We start from the raw sequence: 23,051 nt of genomic DNA on the forward strand, positions 1-23,051 counted from the left end.
TCTCCATATTAACTTTCATTTTTTAAACTAATGCATAATAGTTGTGTAAATATTTTTTAACTCACCTTCTAAGTTACCAAATAATAAATCTATAGTAGCTGAGTTCAACAATAATAATAATGCGCATAGAACAGGATAGCTCAACTATTGCTTATTATATTTCTATGTTTAAAAATATATTGAAATAAATTAGTGAGAAATTGCATTTTAGATTAATAAGCATCATCACTGTTCTGATTAAACTAAATTTTCGACTGAGTAGAGTACGTTTTAACTCATTCAGTTGTAAGGGATCTTTGACTGTCTTGAAGTTCTTATAATGGTAATAAATAAAGCTGCACTAGCAAGAATAAAGAAACAGGAATAAAAATCCTACTAGGATATACTTGAGTATATCAGCAATAAAAGTAATAAAAATAGATGAGCACAGTACACCTCCTTAAGTAATAGCCTACTACTTACTGAAAACTACTTGTTGAAACTGTTGGAAAGAGAAATTATGTTAAAGTAAACCCATTTTATTTTACTAGTTCTTTTATAATATTTTGATTATATATTGACGCTGTAAGCTATTTTTTTAACAAACGTACTTGCTTAATTGAATTTGGTTGGGTAACGTTTAAAAATATTGAATGCATCTAAATTTATTAAGCAAAATAATTATGTTTCATTATTATTAGTGAAATGCCTTTAATTTGGCCGTTTGGCTTCAACTTAGGAAAACTAATAAATTAAATTTTAGATTGCTTATTTCTGCAATCTTTTAGAAATTAGACTTTTCATAACTCTTAACTAGCCCTTTAGAAATACTTTACATTAATTTTGTTTTAATTAGAATTGGAAAATCTGTTAGAAGAGTAAAATATAAGACAAATCAAAGAAAAAAAAATAGGCGTTGTATCTAATAAATCACAAACTTTTTAGATCATATAACACAGATACAGTATAATTCTTCGATTTTGCTCAATTCTCCTACAATGTTTCATATCTATAATATATGTCTAGATATTTCCAATAACGATCTATGGGACGTATTTACTGCATACGTGGATCGTTTTGAATGGCCGGATAATAAAGATGGAAGTACTAAAAAAACCGGAAGCACAAAGAAATCAAAAGAGACCCCGAAAAAGGGGGTCAAAGAGACGATTCCGGCTGGCATTGAGAACATGAAGGATGGCCACCGTTTTGTAATTTTATCGTGTAATAACTCAGTGTAAGTCGAAATTTTTATTAAAGTTTTAAAGTAGAGGAATATTTCCTTGGTTTACGATGTTGTTCATCGTTTTTAACATTACGACAAACATATAATTAGAATTTATAAGTACTCTTACAGATTTTAATATATGTTATAAGACTTAGTATATTAAAATCGTAAGTAATTGTAGACGTAAGTTTCTTTCCCTGGTTCAATGTGTCTCACTTTGATGGTAATTCCAGGATACTCCAGTTTTTTTGTAAAGTAAAACTTTAAGGTATTTGCGACCCTGTGCCAATTTCTTAGAACCAAATAATGCTGCAAACAAAATTAAGATAATTCGTTTTCTTCTCCGAGGTACCGGGAAAAACGAAAATGTCACATTAATATGCAATGCGATAAATTGGGTATTTTTGCGTAGAATTTAATAAGCTGCAATATGGCCTTTATCTTAGTGACTTTGAATAAAGCATCAAGTCAAGTCAAAAGTTCTTTACTTGTCCAAAAAATATAAATGTCCATAGACAAAGCATACTTACACCTAAAAGTAAAAAACGATTAAATACATAAACCCAAGTAGGGAAGCAAAATACTTAAAATTTAACATAAAAAACATATATAAAAAAAATCATTATACATTAACACAAAAATTTAAAATATTGCAAGAATATCAATGACTATATATCAACTTATTACAAGGTCATCCCGATAGAATTCCTCAATGTAATAATATACTTTATTTAAAAGTTCCCTTTTTAGTAATCAGCGAAAGACTTTAAGATTTTTAATGGTTCTGAGGCCAATTGGTAAATAGTTATATAATTTTCGCCCGACATAAATCGAAGATCGCTTAACAAGCGTTGTTTTTGGCAAAGGCAAAGACAGATTAAAATTCTGGCGAGTATCATAGTAAGGGGTAGGATTCTGAAGCTAAACTATTCTTGAAAAGTAGAGAACATGTTTCCAAAATAAAAAAAATGTTAAGGTTAGAGTTTCTTTAAGTCACAAAATGCGGTCTGCAACGTTGTCTTTGGTTGATGTTCATAAGAAATCTAATTGCTTTTTTCTGTAGAATGAAAACCATACTCAAAAGATCCTGACTGGCCACCCCCTAAAATAAAATGCCATATCTGAGATGTGACTCAAAAAGAGAAAAATAAACTGTTTTTGCTCATCGTATATTTTTTGACGCCGATAAAGTGTTTAATTTTTACTCTTTAAAAAAATTTACATGATGAAATTTTAATTGCTAATAATTACTTTAAAAATTAAACGTATATGTGCTAGCACTTGTCAATAGAAACTAGTGAATGTGGTTCTCTTTTGATAGGTATTTACCAAGACTTAAGCTAAGCCATATTGGACAAACAGTTCTTGTTTACAAAACATTTGAGGAGGTCAATGTATTTTATTGTAAAAATCCAGTATCGGCTGTATCAAACATAAGTCGGATGCTTTTTACAGGAACTCTACACCAACGCTCAAAATTTGCAACGACTAATTACAATACAAGGATTTTTTCGTTTTTAGATAATTTAATTTGATATTGTACATGTGTTGGTCCAATAAAGGTGCTGCCAAGGTCTTCCAGCAAGTTCATCCGCTTTCTTATTTCTTAGAACACCGTTGTGTTCCAGTACCATAAAAGTTTTTATTCTTCTATCATGTAAGTCAATCAAGGGATTTGCCAATTTCTTAAAGCTTCCTGGCGATCACATTCTTATGAATGGTATATCTCTTGTCTTGATCGTCAATATTTGATCCATCTTTGTACCAGTTCAGACCTGATACTTGACTTAAAAGGGTAAATCAATGTTTTATCTAATTCCTAGATGTGGAGATTGCAGCATTTTTACTATTGGTTAAGGTGTGAATTAAATACCTAATGCAATAAAAATAGCTAATTAATTTACTTACACACCTATATTACCAAAATTGTATACTATTACTTATGTTAATATCGCGTAAATATTCCTATTTGCCTTCCAACGGCTATGCGGCTCCTTATATACTCGGTAGACAACTGTTCGGAAATTCGCTAACCGTCCATGCGTCTCCAGAGATGTCGTGCAATGTGCTTGCTTATGTCATTCCAGAATGACGAAGAACAGCTGGCATTGGCGACGTTGCCAATATAGTTACAATACATTACTTTAAAATGTATCTTAAAAATAATAGATAGGTACAAATTAAAAACACTAGACTCAATAAAATCCTATATCGATGTCCCAGAATATGTGCTCTCGGATTTGAATAGATTGCAAGAAAAAAAAGAAAACGTTATTTCTCTGAAAATTATGTTTTTCTAAAGTACTTTATATCATTTCATGAAATTGTAGTATGATCAGTAGGAAAATCTCCTTAAAAGAAACCTAATAGAGGTATATCTAGACATGAATCTTACTCTAAAAAGGTACTCTTCATTCTAAAAAAAATGAACAATTTAAGCAAACACGTGCTTAGATGTGATTTATTAAAAAAATATATTTGTATCTAGATTCAATATCCTCCTTTTAAACGTACGCATTCTCTTATTCATTAAACAATACATAACTAAACCATCTACAATTGCTAAATAATGCTTTTTATCTCTGCGCACTGACAACTGCAGTTGACTGAAACAAAAACACTGAAAATGTCAACAGCATAAGCATAATCTAAGGATTTTAGGGATCCCTAAAAGGAAGAATATAATATTGGTTTTAAATAAGGTGATCGAGGAGACCAAGGCATGAGTCACCTTTCCTAACAAATGATCTTCAAAATGCCTGTTTAAAAAATTACAAACTGCTAGGCTAAAATGTGGTATTTAATCATGTGTGAACTACATATTAGCACTTATTGCCAATGTAAATACAAACGCACTCCTAGCAGAACGCAGAAAATGGACAGAGACTCAATAGGATACCGAGAAGTAGATAAACGAGTAAAGAAATTGATTAAAAAAGACCTAACATCTCACAACATAAAGATCATACAAGAGGCCATCGAAGACAACATGAACACCACAATCAAAAATCCTCAATCAAAAGGAACAAAGGGACAACAAAATTATATATATAGCTCATATACAAAATTATGGACCAACAAGGACAAGTTGTGATAGAGAAAGAACAGATCACATCTACTATCTAGCATTTCGATCAGGAACTCTACAGCCACCTAAGACAAAATAATAGACTAGATAATCCTGAATGTGGGTTCCGAGGACTTCCCGGAGATTAATACAGCAAAGCTGACATGGCATTGAATTAGATGAAAAAAACGAAAGGTCCCAAGGAGAATAACGCCTTACAAGAGAAATGGTGAAGAATGGGGGAACAACTCTGGAGAAAGCACTAATGGTCCTTTTTAACAAATGCGTAGTAGAGGGAAAAATTCCCGATCGTTCACAGTGGTCTGAAATCCAATATTTCCGGACAAAACTCCTAAATGTGTGACAATCAAGTCGAAATCTACATACCCGAAACCTTTTGAGGTCGCTGAATTCAAAAATGATATTTGTTTTTCAAAATTCAAAATAGCTAACACAAAATGGCGACCGACTTAAAATCAACCAAGCGTTTCGAATTAAAATCAACCTTTGTCTACGTTTTCGGGGCGGCTAACTTTAAAAATTTGATTTATTTTTTGAAATTCAAAATGGCGGGCACAAAAAGGCAGTTGACTTGTATAAAAAATAGCGTTTTGATGCTAAATCAACTTTTATTTACGATTTCTGAATCGCTGAATTCGAAAATGATATTAATTTTTTTAAATTCAAAATTGCGGCAGACATAAATTTTTTTAAAGTTTTTGGGGTCTCTGAATATGAAAATGATTTTACTCTTTTACGTAAAATAAATATTTTTTTTTCCGAAAAAGAACTATTTTTTGACTAAAATTGACAGTTCGAAGTTTTAAAGAGCCACTGATGGAAAATTGATTATTTCTATTGTATTTTAACAAGTATTTTATTACAATATTTAATAAATAATTATCTACAGACTGATGAAGATGTACAGATAGAAGATGAGATACACATGTAAAGGTTAATAAAAAGTAAAAGTTAAAAGTTTAGTAAAAGTTATACTTATCGCGGTAATGACCCACAATAAACCCATAGGGATTTTCGTCTACACCCAAATGGAAATTATGAGAGTTAATAATGCTGCTTTTTGAATATGTATCTACATCATATTGCTAATTATCTAAAACTATGAAGACGTGTCTCTCATTTGTTCGTTTAAAGGAGGCTTTTCTACAGATACTAAAATTTAATAAAAATATATACATTATTTTAAAACTCAAAAAATAATATAATATTCAGTGGAGTCATTTTGGGGCTTATAATTGTAGAAAGCGGTAGATAGGAATGTTATTTCAACTTTCCTTTATTTCTTTCAAGTTATCCAATTTCGAGAGATTGTCTATATATTCTTGGACGCTCTATATATATTTTTCATTTCTCTCTTTGTATTGGCTGGTTATTAATTGAAACAATAGTACCATAAATTTATTAAAATTGTTTTCTAGTAGGTATCTCATTGTGATTAAGTTTTTCCATTAAGATATAATTTCTCCTCCCTCAGATAGTTCCATAGCAAAAATAACAGAAATTAATTGTCAAACTATTATTTCATTATAGACCAATTAATTATTCTACAAATACATATCTCTTATTGCTGTATAAAATTCAACAATAGGGGAGGATGGGGCAAGTGAGACACCTTAAGGCTCTGCGGCGTATAACTTACTAAGTTTTAGAAATAAAAAAGACTTTCATCGTTTGTAACACGAGTTTAAATGTTAAAAATAAACTAAACATTAACTCTTTGGAAAAATATCAAACTTTAAACAAAAAAAGAAAAATGACTCTCTTGCCCCAAGTTATAGGGGTAAGTGAGTCACCCACATGACAATTGACAATTGTCAGAAACATAATTATTAGTACCTGGCTCATTATCGGAACAATCCTCATGTAACCAGGCTCCACATTGCATGCACATTGTCCATTCTTCATAACAAGTGTCTTCGTAGGTCTCATGACAGTAAATGCATAATGTGTTTTTCTCTTCGTCCGGAATTGTTTTTATGTTGTGTTGTTTCTCTTCTGCTCTTGACGTGGCACTTTCCTTCTTTTGCTTAGCAATTCCTTCTTTTAATTTTTTCCATTACTAGTACTTGTCCCTGCTTTGTCGTCTAGTTTCTTTTTTACTTCCTTAGCTTCCACTGGTTTTCTTTATATCTTTGTAAGGAGAACTGGTTATTATTTTAGATCCTTCTATGTGCCTAGATTTGGATTTGGCATTTTATTTCTTTGGAGAAGGTTTTGGCTCTGGATATCATCTTTTCTCAACAAGACTGAATCACTTATTACGGGAGCCTCGACGGGATTAATGTTTTCTGTCCTACATTCCCTTTGAAGAATGTTCTCGGCTGACGCAAAGTCACTGTCTTGAAACACATCTGGATTATATAGGTTGATTCCTGTTTTTTCAAAACCCTTAATAATATTTATTGCTGTAAAAAGCCTTAATAAGCGCATTTTTAATAATAGGAGCAATATCATATTCTGTGATCCTAGAGCCTGGATGATTTGTAAGCCAGTGATCCATGTCTCCTGCCAGATAAGTTTTAAATGGTCCAAAGACACTGGACGTAGCGGCTGCAATTTATTTGATGTGTGAGGAGGTAAGGTTATAACAGAAACTCCTGATTTTCTAGCCATGTTTACTAAATTAATGGACTTATGACTTGAATGTCCATCTAGTATCAGTAGACTTGGACAATCTGTTGTTGTTTTGGTGCAGCCTATAAAATAATTTAAAAATTTGATAAATAAGTCAGTATTCATCCAGCCTGATGGAGCAAAAAATCCTACTGCTCCAGGAAATGAACCGCACAAAAAAACAAGGATTCATTCGAACACGAGGGAAGACCATAAATGTTGAAATAAACGTACCTGTAGCGCTGACATAAGCTAATAAAGTTGTGTTTTTTCCTCTCTCTAAAGAAGTTAATCTTCTTACTTGCTTTCTTCCCTTTTCAGCTAAAATTTTTCCCGGTTTTTGGTGAACGCAGGTGATCCCCGTCTCATCACAGTTAAAAATCCGATGCGGCGGAAAATTAAACTTGTCCAAGGTCTTTATTAAGTTTTGAAAAAAATCATTAACCCTAGATTTGGAAAATTCTGTTTCTCTTGCAATGCTGGTTGCTTCAGATCTTCGAATGGAGAGAATTTTCTGACGATTTAAAAATGAGCTCACCCAGTCTTTTCCTGCAAGTTTTTGATCTTTATTAAAAAGATGACTTATTTGATTGGCTTTAGCAAATTGAAATGCAATCCTTCGAAGATCTGTGGTCGAAAGTCCATAAAACAGTTTTTCCAACAAAATTATGTGTTCATATATTTCTTTTTTCATTTTTTCAGTGAATACGGGTTTGAACCTGCCGTGGTTTACAAGTGGAGTGAGTTGTCGACGCTTTAATCGTGATTGAAAGGTGGTTCTCGGAATATTAAAAACCACACTAGCTTTTTTATTTGACATCTCTTTATTTTGAGTCACTTCTAAGGCACCACGAATGGCATCTTCTAAGGATGATCCTTTTTGGGTTTTGCACACGTAGTTATACACCATTTTTCCTCTGCAATATATAAAAAATATTTATAAGAACTTTTTATACTACAGTGGGGTAAGTGAGTCATGCTTGACCCCAATCGTTCTTAAAATATAAAAATTTAAATCTTGAAAAGACAGATAAATGTGGCAACATTCTAAGCATAACGCGGTATTAAGCAAATATAAGGTTATGGTATGCACTTCATATAATATTAAGAAAATGCTGTTAAATTGAGGAAAATCCTTATTGATTTCGCTTAAAATATTATAAAACAACACGCAAAATTTAAAGAATGTTAATATTTACCTGAATTTTAGTAATTTTCAGCTAAATGCTTAAGGATACAATACGCGCTATAGACATGTACACTACACTGATCATTGTCTTGCTATGATGCCGGTTGCTCAACATATTTCTAGAAACGCACTTGCCCCCTATGATTCACTTGCCCCACTCTTTCCTAATAGATACAAATATTATTTTTAACTAAGAAAATAATATTGCTTACAAATATGTATTTTTTTAAGTTTCCAAGGTAGCCAAACATTCTATTCTTATGTTAGCCAAGTCAGAGATATTCCCATAAATCCAACACCTCCACGACCAGGTAATAAATCATAATTTATTTTGATCATATTTAATAAATTATAAATTTAGAACTTGAATTTTGGAAAACTTTTCGTTATGAAAAGTGGGCCACAGCTCAAGGAATAATACCACCCGACATTAAAAAACTACAGATCAAATCTTTAAAGGTGGTAGACTCTTTTAAGCGATTCAATCGCCTTATCGAAGAATCACAACTAAATCAGTTTGAAGAGATGGAAGTTATCGGTAACTATATTATAGCCTATAACTTATATTTGCACATTTTAAATAAATTTTATTTCAGATAAAAAATCTGAAAAAAGTTCGAAATCGTCAAAAAAAGTAACAAAAGAGGTCAAGTCTTTAGAACCGGATCCATCTATGTGGTTAGACTTAAATGATGTCCAAGAAACCCTATTATATGTTACGATTTACTACCAGCCAAGAGGTTTTAAGTCAAAAATTAAAATATCTGACATTAATTTTATTCAGAAAAGTACCGATTTTAAGCAAATTATCTATCCGTATATACCTAAACAAATAGGAAATGATCCTATTTATGCATTTCTGGATTCGATTGATTATAAATTATTGCTTTTAAATTTGGCTCAGGAGGGGGATAAAACGGCTTTATGCATCCCAGAACAAGAGGGTAAATATATATTTAATAATTACTTTTTTAATATCTTACCGAAATAAAAACTTTAGAGGAAGAAGAAATTATAAGCGAAAGTTTAGCAGAATCGATAGATATATGCGAAGAAATTGTGTTAGCAAAAACTAAACAGGAAAGCCGATGTTCTTCATTAGACGATACAGCGAAGAGAAAATCCATATACGGTCAAAAAAGCCAACCTGTAAGCTTAGTTATAGAGGACTACGATTGGAAGTCAAACATAATAAGCCAGAATACTATGAGTATTAATACCTATGGCACAAAAAGTTTATTAATTGGACTGAATCCTGGAAGAAAATCATATAGGTATGCAACACTAATAAAATGATTAAATAAAATCATAAATATTTGCAGAATCTGGATATCATCTTCATCTTCATATGTGCTTCAAGTGTTTTCGGATACTCCTATTACTATCGGTTGTCGCGAGGAATATTTAATGGCTTGTGGCCAAGAGTCTCAAATGCTGACCAACCTGTGCTATGAGTTAGGAAGCGGCTTTGGTAATTTTATTAATTTTCAATTATTAAATGCTATTTTGCATTATAATCTTCTATTATATAGGATATATTAAACTTTTGTCTTTATTCAGGGCATTGCATTTAGAGGAAAGATAGGATAAATTTTTACTTTCTCTATAATAGAAATTTGTATTAAAAAAAAATAAGGATAATCTATCTATGCCTTTTTGCTCGGAGAATTTGAAAATCGTAATAAAAAACAATTGCATCAAAAACAAAAGACTTGCACAGGAAATTGTACCTTTCCTGGTGCTTAGAGCTTTTTCGTTAAAAATTATTATTTAGTGTGCAACAAAAATATTTTTTGAATAAAGAACTTTTTTTGAATAAAGAACTATGAGCTTGACTTAAAAAAAAGAAATCCTGAAATGGTATACCAATTTCCGAAAACTTGCAATAGTCATCTTACATAGACACTAGTTGTTTTGAAGTTTTTCTCCTGACCAATAATCCATTCACCAGATCTACAATCTGCCTCAACCCTGATTAATTTATAGATGATCCTTGAAATTTTGCTCTTTTTTCTTCAATTCAGTTCCATATACAGGGTGATCGGTAATGGATGGTAGACGTATAAAAAAATTGAACACGGTATTTTTTTTCAATTGAATCGCTCATTTCAAAAACGACTTAAGTCAATAATTTTGCTTTTTGACATTTCACTACCAAACATTACTTTGACCATAGACGCACATTCTGTGTTAAAACGACACAAGTCTGACGCTTCCGTATACAAATTCACAAGTAGATTTTCTACGTTCGCTGCAAAAACATCCTAAGTGGTCAACTTTGGTCGTTTTAACACCGAACAGAAATGAAACAAAAATTGGTGGGGGGACATTTTGTTCATCATAGAATACCGTATTTGGGATTGGCTACAGTTTATACAGTTTATTTTACAAGCTCAATCACGTGTGCTAGACGCACTGTTGAACGTCAAGTCTATGTATTTACTTTTTAAATCGAAATACCCCGACCTGGGTATAAAGTACAAGTTTTATATTAGGTATTTTAAGGAAAACTTCTCACTTCGTTTTGGCTGGCTCCAGATCGACACGCGTATAACATGCGAAGAACTTATGGTGAAAATTAAAAGTTCCAACTTGGGAGATCATGCAAAAAGGGCAGCTGAAGCCGAGCTAGCAGTCCACAAACGACGAAGTAAGAAGTTCCATAATAAAACATCTGAGGTCCAAGAGCTTTTTAAATCCCGGAACGACGTCGCAGCAATCACATTCGATTTCATGCAAAACTTGCCCCTCCCGAATATTCCCATTCAAAAAATATTTTACCTACGATAGCTTTGGGTGAATTGCTTCGGAATAAAAGATCTCAAAAGCGGCAAGTCGGTATTTTATGTGTATCATGAAGGTATAGCCAACAAAGGAGCAAATGAGATTTGCTCTATTTTACTATACTACTTCGATAATTTTCTGGATGAGAATGTTAAGGAATTGTTTTTCGGATAATTATCCAGGGCAAAATAAAAATCACACTATTATAAGGTTTTTTCTGCCCTAACTGACGTCCCATCCGAGGTCTCTCTCTTTTACCTAATACCAAAAAAAAATTGAAAACATCCGACAAGTGCAGAACAGTATTTTAGAGGAACATAAGGGCTTTTACGAAAACATCCTGCGTTGGCCAACCGATGAAGATAATATAGAAGAGGCTGAAAATGATCTTGAATTTGACTATGTGCCCTAATTTTTTTTTTAATTTGGTTTACTTATTTTTATAATTCGGAACTACAATGTTTTTGTTTATGTTCTTACTTAAATTTTGCAATAAAATATATTTTTCTTCTAATATTTGTTTTTGTTCCTTGCAATAATGACCTAAGTCATTTTTTGTATCGTTTAAAAAAAACCGTTGATTTTTTTTTTCTGGGTGGTAAGTGTTTTTCAAATAGCTTAGTATATTAGGTATTTCCCCAATGCGTTTTCATTAAAAATTAATTTATTCTCTGTAGTATTAGTTTTTTGCTTCTCCTGTAAAATCTAATTTTCTGACTTAAGTCGTTTTTGAAATGAACGATTCAATGTAATTACTCTGCTTTAAAAACTGCTATCCCATTATTGTATAAAACCGAACAGTTTAAATATTATATAATTATTAAGATAAAAGTAGTAATATATTATATATGCATATTTATATTTATTTACTAAATCCAAATAGGTCAGTTGGTGCAATCTCTTGGGCTACCAGAACACTCTATAAACCTAAGGAGCTTCTACCAATGCTACAAACCATATCGACAATTATCCAAAAAACAATTGGCCCTAATCCACAGAGTATTTTTCGAAGAGCTTTGTACAATTATTGTGGAAAAAACTACAGTACCCAATGCATTAGATGTTGTTAAGCTTCTGTTTCTTCAACTGAAAACATATGAATACATTAATCCTTATGTAGAAACACCACATTTATATCCGGAAAATTTTCCAAGAGAGGATCAAGTTGAGTATGCAAAAAGTATGCAAAGGGCTGCTGTTAAGATACAAGCGTTTTTTAAAAAAGTTTATATTAGGTTAATTTTAAAGAAGTTGCAAGATTACAAGTTATATGCTGGTAAGTCCAAATAGAATTTTTAAATTAAATAGTCTGGAAGTCGTTTCAAATGTATTAGAATTTTAAGGATTGTAAGCTAAATAATATAGAATCCAAAACGTTTTTTGTGAAATGTGGCAAAAACCTAACAGACAACATAAAATCCAAATATTCCATATCTTTAAATAAAGACAAAGAGGATATTACATCCATTTAAGTTATGCATTACTTGCTCTAGTTCTTTGAGTCAAAATTTTAATTCTCTATTTTTCATATTTTAATTATATATTTATTTCAGAAATTTTGGAAAGTCTTAAAAAAATCTACCAGGAGGTCTTTGCTGCTGACAAACGCATTGCCAATTGCTCCATCCTAATGCGAAGGTTTTTTGAACGAGCAGAAATAAGGCCAATCAAACACCTATTTGAAATTTATAATGACATTGATACAGTTTTAGACCTACATATTTTTAATGCATATACAGGAACAAATGAACAGAGTTGGGTTCCCCTATGCCGTTACGAATTTAATGTGTGGTCCGAAGAGCCTATACCTATAAAAGTTGACCTATTTTCAAATTTAAAAAACTATACCGTGAGAGTATTTAATAATGACACATTAGAAGAACTTAAAAGATCGATGAATAATATGTTAGTTCATAAATACTCGAAAAATCAAAATGGTTACACGGTCCTTTGTTATGGATGGTCCGACTATATTACAAGAATTACTTATAAACTGATCATTGCACATAAGAAGTCCTCTTTTGGCGAGATCGTGCAAATTCCTAACACATTATTAATTACGCAGTCATTAAAAGACCATTATATGCCAAATTATAAGAACATTATTTGTAGATATATTATTAAAATATACTCCTCAGTATATTTAACAGCGAATCTGACTACTTCCTTTGATAAAGTAAATATTTCTCTAAAGCTTTTAGATAAAAAAGGCAATGTAATAAAGGAAACATTAGGCACCCGAAGTGCTATTCTTCCAATTTTAAGTCTGAATTTTAATGAAATCGATACTGAATCTGTAATGGGACTAATTGATGGTAAGGATTTATTTAAATCACGTTATATTAGGTTTTTTGTTATACTGGTCAAAGACGTAGTATAAAATAGTTACTTGTGGTTTATTGAAACAATTAACAGATATGTGTATAACAAGTGATTATATGTTGTGAGACCGTGACTTTGTGTTTTCCTTGTTTTCGTCAGACATCTTAAGGACAAAGTAGGTTTCAGCCAGAAGTTTGCCTAGCAACCAAGTAGATTATTTCTTAATCCGAAAAAACACTCATCAAATCAATGTATTTTTGCAGTGTCTCTGTAACTATTCAGAGAAATTCTATATTCTATTTCTGTGTTCGACATTTCTACGCAGATTTTTTTTGGCACCTTGCTTCGGGTATTTTAGAAAGAGTTGCAAATTTTTAATCTTAATGACTCGTATAATAGGTAACGCTACGGAAATTGAAAAAAGTTTATTTAATTTTTGTCCTTTTTGTACCAACTATTATCAGTTGATTAATCAAAATAAAAAAATTTAATTAAAATACCTTTATTTACCTAAATAAACATAAAAAATAAGTATAGTAAGCAACTAAATAGAGAAAATTTGAAATAATTGATAAAACTTAATATCTATGTTAATATACCTTAGTCGATATTTCTTTGTAAAAAGTAATAACCCATTTTGTCATATGATTCAATATCTAAAAAACTGTGCAGCGTAGTATCTGTAAAGTATAGCTTTTTTGGATGAAAAATATTGAAAAATAAATATCTTGAACTGATATTAAAAAAAATTAAAAACAAAAAAAGATTAAAAAATTTTTTTGATAAGGTTTTGAGTGAGGATGTTAATAGCACGCGATAAAATATGAAAAATAGGCCACATGCGATACAGGCGAATCCTTCATTAGCAGTTGTTACAACTACACTTGAAACTATAGAAAGTTAGTTAGTATGCAATATATTAATCCCATAGTTTTGTTTTAATATACTAGTAGTAGCTACAACTAAAGCCATAACTAAAAAAAAATATTTAAACAGTCACAGCTTAAAGATTGAGGCATAAAAAAAGAAAAACAACCCGTCGTCTATGTATTAATGATTGGTTATAAAACTATGCAATATTTAGAGGATTTTTCCATATACTCTCTCGTGGTTTTAAATATGTTTTATTTTAGACATTTTTACCAATGAGTCAAAAATGGAATCTGTATCAAACGCTTATAGTGATATCACGTATTCAAAATTATACAAAAAAAGTACCGTGGATAGTTTTGACACAAGAAGTATTCGAAGTAGTAGTATAAAGTCTGTGTCAAATTATATGGAGTCTGAGTTATTTGGTAAACATCCAAAAAGGAAAAGTTCACAAGAGAAAACTGGTGATGAACGGTGTTTAGGAAATCATTCATATTCGGGTAAATTGAGTTTTAAATTTAGTTTTTCAAGTAATTAAAAAAAGACTTGCAAGTAAATTTGGAAGAATATATTTTAGTTATTTTTTTACTCCTTTAGAGTATTTTTAATAAAAAGCTTTAGAAAACATTAAGTCATGCTAATCAAACATGTTTTTTTAATTTAAAAAAATAGTAGCCGTTTTAATGTACAAAATAATACTCTTTTTTTAGGTACTTCGGATGCAAAAATTCAGCTTAATAAAAAAAGCCATAAGTCTCTAACATCAAGGTAAGTGAATTCAAATAAATATCGTTAAAAATTAAGCTTAAATATTTTGAAAATGCTTTCTTAGATTTAAATATTATTACCTATATAAATTGTGTGACTTGAATAAATTTTAACTATATTGCTGTTTTTATGAATTTCAAAAAAAAAACATTTTTTACATTATGTTAAGGTTAGAGATATAAGAGAAAGATAGCTCTATGGTATATGGGTAGATACTACTATAGTCTATGATTCATGGATTTTATCTGATTCATAAAGCAATGGTATATATCACCAAATGAAAATTGTAATCATTACACATAGCAAAGATTTTTTTTAATATGTAAAAGTTAGAAATTAATATAAGGTACTCAAAAATTGGACCACTGAACATTGAAACTTGATAACAGATATTGAACGTTAATGAGATTACGAAGACTATGATAATTTTACTCAAATTTAATAAGGTCTTATCTTAAGTTTTGACAGAAAAGTAAGCATTAAAGTATTCTCACTAAAATCTTAAGAACACCACATGGAACCATAATCTGTTATTGATTGGACACTCATCAAAGCAACAACAATCGAGCTTTTAATGCTTCATTGGATGCCATTTACTTTATAAGCATATTTAATAAGTCAAATGCATGTACAGATAAATTTAATTATTATCGTATTTACGATTTAATACGATTTTTTATAAATAGTGAGTTTAGTAATAAAGAGTTTGTTTTTTTTCTCGTAAACAGCATAACTATCCAAATAATAATTAATAATTTAAAATTTTATGCTGCTGATAATGACGGTATCACTCTAAATGTGTTGAATTTTTTTTTGTCCGTAATCCTAAATCATATTGTGAACAGTTGCTTGGACGTAGGCAACTTTCGAAGGTCATGGCGTATATCGGTTACAGCAAATATTCAGAATTTGCTTTAAATTTAAAAGTATTGGAAAGAGTAGTTTACATACAATTAAGCAAATATTTATCTGAAACTAATTTCTTGCCTGCAATCTGTTTTAAGGAGGGTCATAGTACTACAAGCCTCCTTTCGATAATTAATGGCGTTAGACTACTCCAACGCATTTGATACATCAACCATAATTTATTTAATTACCATTATATTTTTTTTATTTAATTTATTTTTTCATGATTATTTTGATCTAAAATGAATAATAGACCTCAGGGCTCTATACGCAGTTTTTTTTCTACTATACATATCTGATTTCCCAAATGTGGCTGTTACTTCTGAGATACACTCTGAGATATACAGAGTGTCCCGGTTCATGTAGGATATCTATATCAGATTCAGGTAGACCATCGAAAAATAATACCGAACTTTCTTATAAAAAAAATTCCTACAGGCCTTCTTTACGAAGATACAGCCTCCTAAAGGACGCTGCTGAAAATTGGTTTTTCATAAATTACTTTTAAACTACCCGGTAGAATTTAATAAAAATTTTAGGTGATGAACACTATTAGGGACCTCTTAAAATGACATCCTTAAAATACATTTACCTTGTTTACTTTACTAGGGGCGGACTAGGTTGTACACTTTAATGCGTATATTTTTAACATCCTGTATGTTAAAGTCAAAAAAAATTAATTTAGATACCTTGAACCTTAGGCTAAAAAAAAAAGGTACTCTTGTGTTGTACTCTCTATCCATAAAATGAACCGGTTTGGAGAAAAAAAAAACGAGCCAATATTTTTTTTTTTCTTTAATGAGATAAGTACGCTAGTTATTTAAAGAAATTTCGATGTAAGTCACTTAATTTAAAATAATACATATTCCTAAAAATACAGTGGTGTCCTAAAAAATACTTTTACAAAATAATAAAAAAAAACCTATGATGAGTGTATGTTTTTAAATAAAAAAAAAACAACTTACAAAAAAATGCCAAAAACCAAATATATAAACAAAAGTTAAATTCTTCAATACGAGCAATAAACAATTAATTATTAAAAACTTCATAAGTAGGTTCGACGTGGGCTCCGTAAACTCTAACACATTCGCGGGCACGACGAATCGAGGACTGCTGCACTCGCCACAATAACCCAAGATTGTTTTTATATTATCACAATGAAATGTAATTCTTTGGAGCAGTTCTTCCCGAGTATCGACTGGGATGGAATACACCAAGGTTTTGAGGTGACCCCATAGATAAAAATCTAATGGCGTTAGATCGGAAGACCGAGGAGGCCAAGCAACAGGTCCTCCTCTACCTATCCAACGGTTTTCAAAAGTATTATTTAAGTGGTTTCTTACAGCAAGGCTAAAACGGGGTGGGGCTCCATCATGCATAAAATACATATCTCGGCGGGTTGCAAGGGGCAAATCTTCTAATAAATCTGGAAGATTGTTCTGGAGGAACTCCAAATAAAGTTCTCCGTTTAGTTTAAACGTGGTGGCAGTTCAAATGGCCCAATCAAAAAATTGCCAATAATTCCTGCCCAGATATTTATTGATTGGAATTGATGTTGATGATGAGAAATAATAGTATCACGGGGATTTTCATCAGCCCATACATGCGAGTTATGTAAGTTTTCAATTCCATTTTTGGTAAACCCTGCTTCATCCGTAAAAAGAATCGTGCTGATAAAGTTAGGGTTATTTCGCTGCTGATCTAATAGCCAGTTTGCGGAACAAAATCTCTGGGCAGTAGTTCATGCACTTTTTGTAAGTGATATGGGTACAACAGTTGTTCTTGAAGTACCATATGTACAATTGTTTTGGACGAATGAAGCTGAGCGGCTAATTTTCGAGTACTCGTTGTAGAAGTGTCAGCTACAGCGTCTAAAATATTTTCTTCCAATTGCACTGTACGTGCTGTTCTCCTCCGACCACCATTATTCTTTTTTTTTTCAAAACATCCTAAAATTGCATTAAGGAAATTTAATAGTATTACCTCATTATTTGGAAAACAGAAACCTACCTGTTTCCCTTAGACGTTGATCAACACGTTGAAATGTTTTCTGATCCGGAATAATGCGATTGGGAAATCTTTCTTCATACAATCTTTTTGCTTCCAATGCATTGCAAGACGCCAGACCATACATAAGATGCATATTTGCATACTCAGTAAAAGTAAACTCTATATTTTGACGTAATTTAAATTAAAAGTTACCAAAAAATACAAAAATTAAAAAAAATATTATCAAAGAAAGGTTGAATATGTTGACAATGATTAGGTTTAAATTATAGGTATTTGCTAAATTTGCAGTATAGCAACGTTTGTAACAATAATGCGTTCAAAAATGCAAAAATTCTGATAAATAAGTCAGGTACAATACAATTGGTTTACATTATTTTTTTAGTTTTTTTTATGTTTAGTTTTTATCCTAAGAATAACAAAAAGAAATAAACGTATAATAAATAAGAAATATTTTGTAAAAGTATTTTTTAGGACACCACTGTATTTTTAGGAACATGTATTTTTTTTAAATTAAATGACTTACATCGAAATTTTCTAGTCTTTGAATACCTGGCGTACTAATCTCATTTAAAAAAAAACATTGGCTCGTTTATTATTTATTTTCTCCAAAACGGTTCATTTTATCGATAATGAGCAATAAATGTATTTTAAGGATATCATTTTAAGAGGTCCCTAATAGTGTTCATCACCTAAAATTTTTATTAAATTCTACCGGGTAGTTTAAAAGTAATTTATGAAAAACCAATTTCCAGCAGCGTCCTTTAGGAGGCTGTATCCACAGATGTAAATAGCGCCGCGTGTGGAGCTATTTACATCTGTGCTGTATCTTCGTAAAGAAGGCCTGTAGGAATCGACACTTTTTTATGAGGAACAAGGCACTTTTGGACTGATTTATATTAGAAAATAATACCCTTAAATTGTTTAAGGTCAATGAGTCGTTTAATTTTAGTTTTGCTTTTAAATTTTTATTATTTATTATACTTCTAGGACTTCTGATTCTGCCCCAAAAGGAAGAACCAATAGCAAGCCTATTAATCAAAGTAAATTTACTGATGCAGTCTGTACCGAATATATTTTAGAGGCAAAAGTGGTAATTAATTTTTAATTAACAAAATTGGCAAATATTTCATTCCAATTGTATAAAAGGCAAGGGGAATTTATAGCAAAATTAAAAATTTTATTTTAGGTTGGAGACAGCTGGCCTTTAACTGCAGACGAGTATAGCCGCGTTCAAAAACTTCGAGAGAAAAACTATTTAAACCTTTTCAAGGAACTTAAGTAACTAAATAATATATTTATTTGACTTAAAAATCATTTATTACTTCTTCTATATAGTAAAAAATACTAAAGTGTATTGAAGATGCAAAGAAATTTTGTAAATTTACAATACTCACTGCTTAAAGTGAATAAGTAGATCTTTAATATTTTTTGTATTTGCGAGATCCAAATGGCCACTTGTATACATATATTAAAATATAATATTCTATTTAGACAAATGTCCAGTAGAAAACTACTTAAGAAAGCATTCGTTCCCATAGAAGAACCCTACTGGATTCTGGATTTGCTTTATATTTCAGAAAACGAAATAGAATTTGTGCAGGACCGGTCCCAAATAGAACAAAAGAAACAGATTAAAAGTTTATGGTTTCAAGACATTGATCGGTATAGGCGAGCTATGGAACTCAGGTAGAAAATAAATATACAGTAACTTTGCTAGCGTTTCTTATGCTTATCTTTTAATTATAGAGCCGCCTATCTTGAAGACTACCTAATCGATAGAAATATTGATATTGATAAAACTAAAAGAAGCAATGATCCAAAAGATTTTGTAACCAAAATTATTAAGGACGAACCTCTTGACCAGTATTTTATGGAAACTTCGGAACCCATCGACGAAGAATGTTGTAAAATTAAACGAGAAGACGATTATGTAATTAATGAAGGCATACTAGATCATAAGATTAAAATAGCCAAGGCTGATCAGCAAGGAGCTACAGAAGAACTTGAAAGTCGCCTAATAGAACAAAAAGAAGATTTTGAATTGCTAAATAAGTGGTTTGAAGGTTTAAATCAATATTGCTTGGAAAATATTTTTCTCTAATTGCTTATGTTTTTTCAGAAATTAAAAATGATTCACAAGAGATGCTTGACGATGTCCTTGCATTAAAGAAAAGATATCTTGATAAACTCAATCAGAATATATCAAAAGAAAAAGGCGGAAAAAAGGGTAAAGGAAAGAAAAAATGAGTTTTCGTATAAAATGTTATTGTTCACTTAAATATAAAATTAGTATATAAAACTCGTCTATTTATTGAATAATTTATCTTACTCATTGAAATACAAGAACGGGTTTTTTCTAGCATAAAAATTCTCTCATGAATAAAATTTAAATTTTTACTCTATCTGAATTCTATTACGGAGGTACATACAGATCTAATATCATTCGGTCTTATTTCCCTTTAGACTTTGCCTGCGTTTATTTTGTACTATTTGTAAAACAAATTTTATCAGCAGGTGTTCCTAGATTCAAAGTTGATTGTTGGAAAATTCATGAGTAGGAAAACTTTTTAGTAGTTTAACATCATTAGTAAATTACTTATTTATTATATCAGTTATATCGACTGGGTCGTTTTAATCTATGCACCCGAATTGCTCCGAAAATAAGCGAGATTCAGAAAAATGTTCAAGATCAAAATTATTCAAGACATGTGTCTGTGGATGTCATTTTGATCTTAAGGTGGTTTTTCAGTTTATTCAAGGTCAGACTATTTTTTTTATGGGAACCTCTATTTTTTTGTAGCGCATTCAAAAAGTCCGGAAAATTTTACGTTGGAAATGATATTTCAAACGTTGTTATTATAACCTTGAAAAGATTAATCAAAAAACTACCTTAAGATCTTGTGACTTCAAGGTTAAGGTGGTTAAGGTAACTTAAACATTTATGCGTGATCTACCTGCTAAAGTGTTTCAAAAATGTTAAAGTAAAACAGAAATATTAGAAAAGAGCCTTTTGTAATTTGACCTTGAGATCTCAAAAGATACACGACGTTTCGGTTGAGAAATATGTTCAACTCTTATTAAGTGTAACATAATAATAATAACTATTCTACAAGCTTATATACTAGAGGTATTTGACATTTGATCATATATGAGATCATAATATTTAGTATTGAAGACCAAGCGAGAATGCCTAGTAAACACCATCTAAAATAAGGACAATGGAAGTTCGAATATTAGATTTTACTACTTTACCAAAGTTTACCACTTTCAAAAACAGATAATAATAAATGATATAGTAGTATAACAATTTATTTAAACAGTCAAAAATATTCTATTTTCGAAAATTAATTTATAATGTTTACTAAAACAATAGATTTAACATTGAAACAATGAGAAAGGTGTATTAAACGTTAAGTTAGAAATTAGGAGGACATTCTGCCAATCATATATTTCATATGATAGAAGACTATTATAGGCCACCATAGTTTGTAATAAATGTAATTCACGGTATGTTGATGATGTTGTATTTTTCTCATTTGGCCACATGACCTCTTCTCACCAAGAGTAGGAGTAGAGCCAGAAGCACAGTATTCCGAGATATTCTTATCGTCAGCGTACAGGAAACCTACTGCTTTTTTTATCGAGTAATGTATTAAGGTACGTAAACTCACTAATTTATAAAGTCGTCTCATTTTTTAAACAGGAATCCCCTAATTTCATAATTTCAAGCACAGATCCCCTAGGAACTTCTTCTCAACCCGACAATGGTCAATAAGAAACAGACTGTAATAATGTAAATGATCAAACAATTATTTTTCAGATTCAAGATCAAAATTCGCTTTTATGCGTCTTCTAAATCAGGTCATTTATTAAAGACCAAATATCTTTACTATATATTATATCCCGGATAAATCTTAAATAAAAAGTTTATAGGAAAGATAGTAGGCGATTTTATATAAGTTTTATAATATACTCAATTAATACAGTAACTCAGTATAGTATAAGAGTGACCATTTACAACTCTGATATTTATACAAGCAAAATTATCTGATATCATAGATTTCTTTAGCAACTTAGCACATTTCAAACAGTTGTTTTTAAATAATGTATCACAAAAGTCACCACCTTAAGAAGTTCTACCTTCTCATAATAACTGTTTCACCTGTTGTTATATCTATTAAAGGGTTTCTAATTACAAAAAGATCTAAGTCGCTATCAGAAGGTTATTTTTATTTAAAAATATGTATCATATTATTCGAACACTTCCAGATTTGAATTTCGACCACAAGCAATATATATATTTATTACCCATATTATAAATAGTTATTTGTTAAACTCGTACTTTCCAAAATCTTGGAAATCTGCTTTTATTTTGCCACTTCCTAAAAAAAATAATCCCTTAAATTATGGCAAACTTAGATCAATTTCAATTTTACCAGCCCTTTCAAAAATCTTGGAAAAAGTAATAGAAAAACAAATTACCGCCTATGTTACTGATAAGAATATTATATTACAAAAACAGTCGGGATTTCGAAAAGGATTTAGCTGTGTTACCGCTCTTACTGACGTCACTGATGAGGTTGTCGCCAGTTTGGACAGCGGTGATGCAATGATTTTAATACAGCTTGATTACTCTAAAGCATTTGATATGCTGAATCATGAACTTTTGATTAATATTTTACATTATTTCGGTTTTAATACTGCAGCTACTAAATTAATTTTATCTTTTTTAAGTGATAGAATACAACGAGTTTTAATTGGAGAAGATAAGTCTAGGGTGGCAATAGTAAGGTCTGGCGTCCCACAGGGTAGCATTCTGGGTCCTTTGTTGTATAGCATTTTTACGTCGGCTTTTATGGATAAATTGCAATTCTGTAAATACCATCTCTACGCCGACGACACACAATTATATTTGTCATTTAATGCTAGTAATATTGAAAGAGCTAATTTTTGTTTGAATGCTGACCTTGCTCTAGTAAATAGAGTCTCGATAGATCATTCTCTTAAATTGAATCCAGCCAAGAGCGTGGCAATGTTATTTTGTGGTGATAATAGCAGAAGGGCGGTTTTGGATCATGTCCAGCTAATTCTTAATGCAGAACTTATCCCTTTTCATGTCTCAACTAAAACTCTAGGCCTAATCATAGATGTCAAGCTAAAGTTCACAGATCACATTACAAGTTGTCTTAAGAAAGGATTTTCAATGCTAAAAAAACTTTACAAGCATAGATCTTATTTGTCAAAAGAAACAAAAAAAATTTTATGCGACTCATTAATTCTATCCCATTTTA

At 30.8% G+C, this 23,051-nt stretch overlaps 1 protein-coding gene across 1 annotated transcript in view; it reads left to right on the forward strand.

Annotated features, from left to right (window-relative positions):
- LOC126734418 (androglobin-like) overlaps positions 1 to 20,065 on the forward strand; it is a 40,658-nt gene extending 20,593 nt beyond the window's left edge. Inside the window, exons 6-20 of the mRNA XM_050438039.1 lie at positions 1,006 to 1,216; positions 8,329 to 8,408; positions 8,459 to 8,635; positions 8,694 to 9,041; positions 9,098 to 9,371; positions 9,420 to 9,568; positions 11,765 to 12,157; positions 12,435 to 13,196; positions 14,337 to 14,576; positions 14,787 to 14,844; positions 18,748 to 18,850; positions 18,947 to 19,038; positions 19,252 to 19,446; positions 19,507 to 19,823; positions 19,880 to 20,065. Coding sequence (XP_050293996.1) covers positions 1,006 to 1,216; positions 8,329 to 8,408; positions 8,459 to 8,635; positions 8,694 to 9,041; positions 9,098 to 9,371; positions 9,420 to 9,568; positions 11,765 to 12,157; positions 12,435 to 13,196; positions 14,337 to 14,576; positions 14,787 to 14,844; positions 18,748 to 18,850; positions 18,947 to 19,038; positions 19,252 to 19,446; positions 19,507 to 19,823; positions 19,880 to 20,007 — 3,527 coding nt within the window. The 3' untranslated portion in view covers positions 20,008 to 20,065. The remainder of the gene's footprint in view (positions 1 to 1,005; positions 1,217 to 8,328; positions 8,409 to 8,458; positions 8,636 to 8,693; positions 9,042 to 9,097; positions 9,372 to 9,419; positions 9,569 to 11,764; positions 12,158 to 12,434; positions 13,197 to 14,336; positions 14,577 to 14,786; positions 14,845 to 18,747; positions 18,851 to 18,946; positions 19,039 to 19,251; positions 19,447 to 19,506; positions 19,824 to 19,879) is intronic.
- Positions 20,066 to 23,051: the final 2,986 nt, after the last annotated feature.

Source organism: Anthonomus grandis, chromosome 3, assembly GCF_022605725.1.
Source record: "Anthonomus grandis grandis chromosome 3, icAntGran1.3, whole genome shotgun sequence".
Lineage (NCBI taxonomy): Eukaryota > Metazoa > Arthropoda > Insecta > Coleoptera > Curculionidae > Anthonomus > Anthonomus grandis.